Here is a 10,707-nt window from a genome sequence, read left to right as displayed (position 1 = left end):
ATCGGGTCCAAATTTTTGCCTGAATTTGGACCTGAAACTGAGCCGAAGATGCACAGGACCCTTTTCCAGTGCGGACCGCAGCCGCCCCGGAGATATGTGAACCGGCTCCATTGAGAGCTGGTCACAGTCTCCTGTCATGCGAATTGGCTGCGGAGAAAGCAATACGCATAACTGTGAACCCAGCCTTACTGTGAATAGATGCAAAACTGTTTTCAGAATACATCATAAAATGCAGCACTTTACTTACATGGGAAAATGTTAGCTATAATTGATTTGTAAGAGATAGTCCTGCATTTTGAAGCTATATTATCCCCTTTTTTTTTGGTACCGACTATTGGTACAACAAAATTATGTTTTCAGAATTTGAATTTTATTATTACTAGTTATTGATAATGTCTCTAAGGCCAGCCATAGACGGAGCGAAATTCTCATGGTTGCAGGAAAGAAATTTGCTCAATTCCCCCAACAACACAGTGTTGACAGGGGAATCCCTCCTGCAGAGCTATTGTCTTCTCTCAGCGGGGGAAGCCGTCTCCGCTGGAAGAACACAGTGATTATTGGTAGCTGCTATAACAGCCACTTGCAATAATCACATGTAAAATCCAATATGTTGGTTGTACCCAAGTTGATCGATGTACATTCAGCCTGCCTATACATGGTTCGAACCATCTATGGCCGGCTTAAGTTGTAACTGGTCTAGAAGCTGATTTTTTTTTTTTTTTTTTTTTTTTTTTTTTTTGTGTGAAACTCCAGTTCTTTTTTATTTTTATTTTTTTATTTTTAGTTCCCCAGTTTTTCAAGTTCTGTGTACCGGCTCCATTGCTGTCTCTGGTCCAGCATTGATGACTGTGCTAGCTAGAAGACCGCAAGATAGAAAGGTATGTAATAATGTATTAAAAAAAAAAAAAAAAAAAAAAAAAAAAAAAACACTACGGGAACTATAAAGGGACAGTCCCAGGTTTTGCAGGCATATTATCTTCTTTTGCAAAATGGACTATTGGTACCATGAAATTATTTTCAGAATGTGAATTTTATTACTGGTTAGCTGTTGTTTTGCTTTTTAAAGTGGAAATCCAGTTCTAATTTTTTTTTTTAAAGTTGTATTTACCTTCTTCATGCTCCATTGCTGTCTGACTTTCTCCTTGGTCCAGCACCAGCAGTCCAGTACCAGAGATGACAGTCATCTCATTCTGCTCATTTCCTGTGAGCCCTGCAGCCCAGCCTGTCATTTGCACATCTCCCAGGTTCCTAGTACTTTAGGATAGGGGATGGGCATTCTTCCAGGACTGAGTGACGCTCATGTAATTACGTGTGAGTTCCACTAGTTTTTAAGGGTGGAACATGTAACATGTTGCCACAACTGCAACCTCTTGGGGATCGAAACACCTGGTGTGACAGCAGTATGGGGAGAAAGCTCCACCCACACAGCCATGTTATTCATTCACAGAGTTCTGTGAATGAATTAAATACAAGTACATACATCCTTTGCGGCCATCAGCTTGTAGTTCTCAGTGAACTACTACAGCACTATTGAGCACTCTAGTAGCTAATTGATTCTTCCTGTCAGTGAAAAACTCCCTGGTACGGGCAGACAGCTTACACTAACAGCCTGCAGTAGTCCTGCATGGCACCAGCGATCTGCTGATCACTGGTGCAATGCTTTCCAGGCTCAAAAAAAAAAAAAAAAAGTAAATGCACAGCAATAAAATGTGCATTTATTATTACAGTGGAACCTCGGATTGCAAGTAACGCAGTTTTACGAGTTTCGCAATATGAACTGTTTAAAAAATATAATAATAATTCTGACTCGCTTTGCAAGCGTTGTCTCACAAGACGAGCAGGATTTAAACCTTTGGGGTGTGCAGTACCGCGTTAGGCCAGAGGTGCGGGCGCCAGTGATGCTCTGAGACACTCAGATCGCTGAAATTACTCTAATTAGGAATGTGATCTTTTCCAAGTGATCTTCCAGGACAGCTAACTGATTCGCTTCACCCTCTACAGGAAACAAACTACCAAAAGCATTTAAATGGCATCTCCCTCACCCTCAGTTTCATTGCATTTCCAACCAACCCTCTACACATACACATCGTAAAGTTCTTTATTTCCATTCCTTGGATGGGTGATAGTGGTCATTGGCCCCCCTCTGAGGTTGGTCAGGTCTGATGTTCTGTTACCTTTTAACTGAAAGTACAACTAAAGGCTAAACTTTATTTAGTTTTGGATAGAGTAGACAAGGATTAAAAACATCTGACAGTTTGTATTGCTTTCTGTGCCCCCATTAGGGAGTTTCATCCCATTTGTCCTGTTTAACATTAGCATTGAAAGTGAAAAGTAATAGAGGGGAAATCTTCCAATGAGGACACTAGTTCTGATGACCTGGGGATCCCCAGGGGATTCTCATAATTTGCAGGGATTTCCTCTCACTTTTGGTTTTGGATATGGGACCGGAAGTAAAGGTAAATCTCCCTAGTGGAGTACAGATGTCAAAAAATAAACCGGCAGGGGTTATAACCCTCCCTTACTCTATTCAAAATGAGGGAAAAAATGTTTTGCCTACAGTTCTACTTGACAGTTCTCGCTTCTCAGACTGGACTTTGCCCAATGTGATGGTGGGGGGCAACTCTGGCAGCCCCTCTTGCTGGGTTAGTTCTCTGGCGGGTGGATATCTAGTAGAGTTTAGTGGCTTTTGTAGGCTTTGGTATTGGGTCTAGTACACTTCTGCTGGATTGTGAGGCACTGGGAGACCCAGAAGCGTACCAAGATGGTGCCTCGTATAATTTCTGGCGGCAGATGATGATTTTATGTAAGACAATGTTTATGGGGGGGGGGGGGGGGGGGGGGGTGCTCGCTCTTGCTAGATGCTTTCTGTTACACTTGACAGTTGGAGTGGTGCCCCCTTTATTGCTGCCCTGGCCTTTTGGAATTTCTGTAATGCTAGTCTCCTCACAGCTCAGACAGGTTCCAACATGTGTCAGACCACCAAGAAGAGAGGTCTTTTGACTAAAGTAATGGGAAATGGGGAGTCTTGTTCATTTCTAGTGAACCTCCTTAGGTGACCAAATGATGCCAGCTCATTGGTGTGGGGGAAAACTTTCCATTTTTTTGAACAATGGGAATAGATCTGTGTAAGCCCATTTATGTGTCAAATTACAAGGGAAGGCTGTCGCCTTCGTAGGTTGAACGAAAAAAAAAACCTGACCGCTCTGGTCAGAGCCGCTGTACTAACGATCCCACAGTAGTACAGCAATCTCCCCCGCTGAGCTGTTGTGTTCTAACAGGGGGACGCCGCCCTCCCTGCCAGAACACTCTGATCATCTCTCTCAGCCATTGGCTGAAAGGGCTGATTGGGAGTCAGTTGGCTGCTGGTTTTAAAGCATGCTCGTCTGCCATACACACACGACTGCCACACATGTTGGATGTTTTCTAGTGAGGATCCTTATCTGACCATCTTAGAGTGATTATTAAGCCAGACCCAATGTATCGTTCCAAGGTATTTCTGTAGGTCACAGTACACTGTCCTCCCAACTTCCACCCCCCCCCCCCCCCCAAGAGTCAGTAAGAGACTTTATTCAGCTTTTTGGATGTTAAAAGGTGCCTTTGAGGCATTTATAATTTTAGTAGTGGATTTGTAAAGCTGTTCTTTTTACCTAATGAGAGCCTGGGTCAGCCTCTACAAAACACATTCCACAAGCTCAGTGACAAAATCATAGGCATAAAGAGCAGGAGCCTCTTGAGAACAGATTTCCAAAGAGGTGGTATGGTCCACAAAACATTCCTTTTGTGAAGTACTACCGTGTGGAACTTCTATCCAGCCAGGATTTGGCTTTTGGTAGAAAAGTCCCACAGACTGTTGTCCCTCCCTAAAGTATGATTATTCCTTGTTTATCCTCTCAGGTAGCTGTGCTGGATGATTACTTGAGAAAACCACAGTTGGTCTATCGGGTTAGAATCTATATTCCCACTCAGGGTTAATTATGTTTTGGAGTGTGATTTTTGGGATTTTTCAAGGTTCCCCTCTCATGCACATTGTGATTCTTTTTGGATAACTGAGGGAATGAGAGGGCCTTTTAATTGCTTTTGGTATTGTGTAGAAGGCAGAGCCAATCGTCTCTCAAGGTAGCTGTCCTGGAAGATTCCTGGAAACATTGTTACCTGTAAAACTAAATTTTTTTTTGTGGTCATGGGACAGCGCTGGGCCTTATTTTAATATTTGACTCACCCTACATTTAAGAAGACAGTTGTTTGTGGTGCTGGAGGGTTCTCACCCTCCAATGCTGCAGACACTTCATATTTTGAAACTATTAATTGGAGCAAAACACCAGGCAAACATCAGGTACCTAGCTAAAATATGTAAAATGTTTGAAGTTCTGTGAAAAGGTCACTGGACCTCTTATATGGTTAAATGAATGGAAGTCTGGAACAACTTGCCTCATGCAGGAATTCTTCCTAATATGAGTGATGGCTGGGGATTTTATGGGGAGTCTGGGTTCAACTTAAAGTGTTACTAAACCCAGGACCATGCATTTACTATATCTGGTCTCCCACAGTACCCAGAACATGGAAATGCAAATATTTGAATAAATTATAAACTGCTAAATACCTTTTCTCATCAGCAGTTAGAGCAGTCTTGTGACTTCTATTGGTGTCTAGTTAAAGCTTGTAGGAGGAGTTTTCATTCTCCACTGATTGTCTTATGTGGCTGCATGACCCCTGACTTTGTCTGGGCGGTGCTGATTGGTCTTGTGCTGATCATATGCACTCGTCGAGGAAAAAAATGCACACCAAATTGAGCATGTGCAGAGTGACTCCAAAGGCTCTGTCTTATCAGGAGATGGATTGAGGACTGTGGAAGAAGGGGAGGAGCAGAGAAGACAGGATCAACCAGCCTTTTTACACAATGCGGAGGATTAACCCCTTAGGTTATACAGTGAGTATAACAAGCATGTTTTATTGTTGTGGTTTTAGTAACACTTTAAAGTGGTTGTAAAGCCTCAAGGTTTTTCACCTTATGCATTCTGTGCATTAAGGTGAAAAACGTTTTGTGCTGCAGACCCCGCCTTTTTCTTACTTGAGCCTGATCTGATTCAGCGATGTGCATGAGCGCAATGGCTCCAGCTGCTGTCTCTCTCCTCATTGGACAGATTGATAGCAGTGGGCACCATTGGCTGCTCTGGATTGGGGCTGCTCTGTGCAAAACAGTTGCACCGAGCAGGTAAGTATAGGCATGTTATTTTTATTAACAAAAAAAAAAAAAAAAAAAAAGGGCTTTACAGCCCCTTTAAATACAGAGAAGAATAAGGGAAGTCTTGGTGCATCAGAGTGGAAGACAAATGTGTGCGGTCACCTAGAGATTGGCAAGTACCCTTGTCCGTAGGATAGAGTTGGTACTACTATATCCAGCCAGTAGCGATGCTCAGGGGATAGGGAAGGGATTGTCTGAGGGAACAGAAACTCAGCTGCACTGCTTGCTCTCAAGTACATTTAGCCTGCATTTGATTATCCATTTGCATTGCTTCTGAGATCATTCCAAGCTCCAAACCTGTTGCTTTGCACATTGAGAGGTTGTACTCCAACTTTTCAAGATTCCCGTTACATTTTACTTTGTGAGTAGGTTGTGTGGGCCAGCACCAGGATCTTCATTTATTAGAACCATTGGGCAGTTGTCCTTCCATTTTCCATGGAAAGTTTTAGGGCAAGTTCACACCACATGCAGTCCAGTGCGTTTTTTTTTTTTTTTTTTTCTGCATCAAAAACGCATAGAAAGTAGGTTATATGGTTTTCAATGGCATAGTTCACACCAGTGCTTGCAGTTCCAGTGCGTTCCAGTAAAAAAAAGTAGAACATGCTGCATTTTTCCTGCACTGGACTGTACTGGAACACTGTAAAAAGCATCAAAAACTCACGGAAACGCACCAAAAATGCACTGGAACACCCATGTTCTTAAGGTTAAGTGCCAGTTCACACCAGACGCAGTTCCGTGCATTTTTTTTCTTCACAAGATGCATGCACAGTGTTTTCAATGTTTTCCAATGGCTCTAGTTCACACCATGCAGTCAGTTTCCGGTCAGTTTCTGCACTGGATGTATTTGCATTGCATGCATTTTTAGTGCAGAAAAAAAAGCGCGCGGAAGTGAACGAAACTGCGTCTGGTGTGAACTGGCCTTAAGGGAAAAAAAAAAAAAAGAGGGGGGGGGGGAAATGCACTGGAACGCATCAAAAACATGCATGCAGAAAAGCATCTGGAGCGTATCCGGACTGCATTTCTATGGTGTGAACTGGCCCTGAAGCCACTGAGGGACTGCATCATTGAATTGAGTGTCATGCGTGTGCACATTCCATGCTCCTGTTTCTGCCACTCAGTGTGAGGTACCCCTTTCCTGCCACTGTGCACAGGAATAGTGCGGTTCCACAACAGTTAGTCCTTGCTGTCGCCTACAATTGACCTCGTCTCCTCCAGCCAATTGAATCTTGCCTGCTTTCAGTAGCTATTTGGTAAGTGTCAAGGTTTTACCTTGTTGTCTAAGGTAAGTTATCCCTACTTGCAGTACAAAATGCCAGATCCCAGACCCAGCTTCCCTCAACGCCGATCCCATAATTGTAGAATGCATAGAGTGCATGGCGGCAGCTCTGAACTATTATATAGATGAATTAGTGGATATCTCTTGTCTTGTGTTTTTGTTTTTGTTTTTTTGTTGTTTTTTTTTTAATGAGTCTTCTGTCAGTAAACATCCGAAGGACTCTTTGGTTAAAATGTTGGGCTATGGAGCACTTTCAGTGATTGCTGCGTATGCACTTTGACAGACCAGGTCTCTTTGGAGTTGCCATGGACACTGTCATTAACCACTTGCTGTCCTTATGCTGGCCATACACTATACGAAAAATCAGCCGAAATAAGGTCATTTAGACAGTTCGTTCGTTTTTCGGCCAGTTAATGGGCACAAAATCGATAATCGTTGGGATTTTTTTGAACCGAAAAAAAACAAAGGACAAGTTTGGAAATTTTCTGCTAAACGAATGATAAATTGAAAGGTTAATGTGTTTCCTGTCTGAACTGCCTGCACTAGGTATATGTTAAAAAAAAAAAAAAAAAAAAAAAGCATTAATTTATGTCCACTGAACAATATATCGGTCATTACATGATGGCACGTTCGTTTGCGCTCACGGCCGAATGTTCGTTTTTCAAAAATGGGTTTGGCCAATTTTTCGTATAGTGTATGCCAAGCATTAGGCTGTTTTAAAATTGTCCTCTACTTTAAAGTGGTTAAAACAAACACATGGCTGTAGCTTGTTTAGGCTTTAAATACAATTATTTACATTAACTTAGTTTATTATAGGCATTTATAGAACATTGACAATTTATACAGCACTGTAGATTTACATCAGTCCCTGTTCTCAAAGAGCTTATTGTCTAAATTTCCTACACTCAAGGCCCCTTACATACAGAGCCATACAGCTGCAGTGCATTCCTCCCAGGTCTGCTGCTTTCCAGAACCTAGTCCCTGAATAGACGAGGGCCCTAAACGGGCGCATTGCTGCTAAACGACTCCAGTGCATGGGGCCTAAGCAGCATTGCGACCTGGGCCATGTTTTAAGCCAAATCAGATTTTAATGTTAAATCTTAAAATGGCTCTTGCAGCAGTTTTTATTATATATATAATATTTTTTTTTTTTTTTTTTTTTTTTTAGCAAAAGTGTAGTTGCGTGTCTAAGAACCAAAAGAAACCCTGCATGGAGTCCACAGTATAGGATATTTTTTTTGTTCAGTGTAGGTATTTGTGCTGACTTTAGTAGCTTACAACCATCATAAGAGTTTATTGTATCGGTAAAAATGCATTCATTATACTGACAGCTACCATAGGCACTAAAAGGGAAGTCCAGAAATATCTGAGTAGACGAGTTTGCAAGTGAGCAGCCTGGGTTTGGTGCTGCATTGCTACGCAGCTGGATGCAGTATTATTACCATACAGGAAATATGATGTGCCAACTGTTTGTTTGTGCAGCACTTTACAAAATAAGGGGAACAGTACAGTTGCATTACATTTTAAGATAAGAGGGTTGGGGGGGCGGTGGTTCCTGCTTGTAAAAGCTTACAACCTTAAAGGATGCTGCATTTCATTTCTGCACCAGAGAACAAAAGTTTGGTAGATGAATCAACTGCAGAGATTCAAGTGGCAGCATTAGCAGGAAAAATAAGATTATGAAAATGCCACTGTGTATAGGTGCCACTTACAGTCTGTGCAAAATTATGAACAGCATAAGTCCCTTTAAGAAGAGAGTTTGTGATGGTAATTACATGATTTACCAGAGCTTAGTAAATACTGTCTTTTTATATAGGTATTAATGTGACATTGGTTGTTTAGAGCGGGGCTCTCCAAACTTTTGAGTCTGAAGGTCACTTGTACTGAAACACAGGACAAAAAACGTCAGTTTTATAATTAAATGAATTGTTTTACTTGTATATTTTGGGATTCGGCATGATATGATTCAGAACAAAAGCAAAAGAGGGGTGTCCTGACCCTACTGTGATACAGGCTGTCCAACCGACAGCATGACCCTAGCTGGGGGCTAGATGCAATACTGTAGCAGGCTGGATATGGCCTGCAGGCAGTGTATTAGAGACCCCTGATTTAGAGTTACAAAAATAAAATGTTTAGCTATAAGTATTGTAAAGCAGTGCTATTAATCAACTTGCTTCTGCAGAATTTCAGGTGCAGAAAGACCTATGAAAAGTACCAATGAAAGCAGTGATTTGACTGTAGACACGGTGAATTCTGAGTGACAAGTTGTGCGATACCCATCAACTTGGGAAGAGCCCATTCCTAGAAAGATGGAAGATATAAAGATCAGTATTGTCAATGATCGAGCAACTGGCTTGAAGCGCCAACGAGAAGAAGTTACAGCAGTAACCCCCCCTTGCTCTAAGAAACTTCGCAGTGTTGTCTTTCGTTGCAGTACACCACATTCTGCATCTTTCCCTTCGTGGAGATCTCCTACCTCCAAATCTAAAGGTGTCAGACAGAGCCATGTAAGTACCGCATCTCATACACTGGAACAAAATCCTGAGTTCAGCGATGAGTGGGATGATTCTTTGCTGGAACCTTCAGATAATGAAGATGACTCTCCATTATATCTGACAGTGGATGAGATTGAGTCCTTACTTGAAGATGACTCCTGCTTTGCAGGTGAAACTTCTGGATTGGATAAAAGCAATGCTGCATGTATTCTTACTCCAGAATCAGAAGATAAAGAAAAATTTTGTGCTTTACCCTGTAGTCAGTTAGATGGTCCTAATGATTTGACCGAAGCAACCCTGTTTGAGGAAGACCTGAATAACTATGCCGCAATGGCTCCATCACCCTGTCATTCAATCCTACATTCTGTAGAGGTTCAGGTGTCAAAACAGAAAAGCAACATTGTTGACAATGTGAAATCTTCTGATTCTGTACAAGAAACAAATGGATTGTCTACTTCAGCAGTGCCTATATTAAATAACACAGAAGCACTTTATCATCAGCTTGCCAGTGATGGCTCAGCCAACCTTCCTGTTCAGTCACCCAACTCTCTGTATACAATGGATGTTGTAGTGGAATGGAAGGTTGACCCTGAGTTGTGTTTTGATGGGGACATTGACAATCTCTTAGCAACCAGTCCCAGAAGTGGGTTGTCATCTGAAGAAGAGACAGCTGCTGAACCTTCTATACAGTGCACAGAACAAGGCAGATCTGCGATATCCAATTCCGCAAGCACTATCAAGCATTTGAATGCTGTCACTGTTAATCAAACAGCTAATTCTGCTGATTCTGATAGTGCAGATATTGTTCAGCAACTCTCTCCATCCACTTTAAACCTATCAGATGCACTGAAGGTCCATTGTCCACCTTCCACTGTACCTGAGCCTCCAAAAGATTCTGAGTCGCCATCAACTTCTACAATGGTAATCTCTGAAACCCAGTCAAATACTGATGCTGTTGAAGATGTGAAACCCAGCACGTCTACAGAAAGTGATGCCCAGTCCACTGTAGGTCTAAGTGAACAGCCTGAAAATTCAAGTGCCACACAGACATCCAGCAGCCAGCAAACGGTATGCAACACCCTTTGGTTGAATAATTTCTTAAACGTGTAACTTGAAAAATATATGATCAAAACATAACTTCTAAGAATGATTTAATTAGTTGTAGTTTAAGGGTAACTCAATTTTTGTGGGAAAACCAATAAAGCAAAAAAAAAAAAAAAAAAAAATATATATATATATATATATATATATATATATATATATATATATATATATATATATATATATATATATATATATATATATATATATATATATATATATATATATATATATATATATATATATACATACATACACACACGAAAGTATTCAGACCCCCTAAATTTTTCACTCTGTTATATTGCAACCATTTGCTAAAATCAGTTCATTTTTTTTCCTCCATTAATGTACACACAGCACCCCATATTGACAGAAAAACACAGAATTGTTGACATTTTTGCAGATTTATTAAAAAAGAAAAAACTGAAATATCACATGGTTCTAAGTATTCAGACCCTTTACTCAGTATTTAGTAGAAGCACCCTTTTGATCTAATACAGCCATGAGTCTTTTTGGGAAAGATGCAACAAGTTTTTCACACCTGGATTTATGGATCCTCTGCCATTTCTCCCTGCAGATCCTCTCCAGGTTGG

General features: G+C 41.2%; 1 protein-coding gene across 1 annotated transcript in view; it reads left to right on the top strand.

Moving 5' to 3' along the window:
- Window positions 1-762: 762 nt before the first annotated feature.
- The window catches only part of S100PBP (S100P binding protein), a 105,361-nt gene continuing 95,416 nt past the window's right edge, over window positions 763-10,707 (top strand). Inside the window, exons 1-2 of the mRNA XM_073615346.1 lie at window positions 763-878; window positions 8,701-10,081. Coding sequence (XP_073471447.1) covers window positions 8,828-10,081 — 1,254 coding nt within the window. The 5' untranslated portion in view covers window positions 763-878; window positions 8,701-8,827. The remainder of the gene's footprint in view (window positions 879-8,700; window positions 10,082-10,707) is intronic.

The sequence above is a fragment of the Aquarana catesbeiana genome, linkage group LG02, assembly GCF_042186555.1.
Source record: "Aquarana catesbeiana isolate 2022-GZ linkage group LG02, ASM4218655v1, whole genome shotgun sequence".
Lineage (NCBI taxonomy): Eukaryota > Metazoa > Chordata > Amphibia > Anura > Ranidae > Aquarana > Aquarana catesbeiana.
This window is presented reverse-complemented; position numbering and strand designations above follow the sequence as displayed.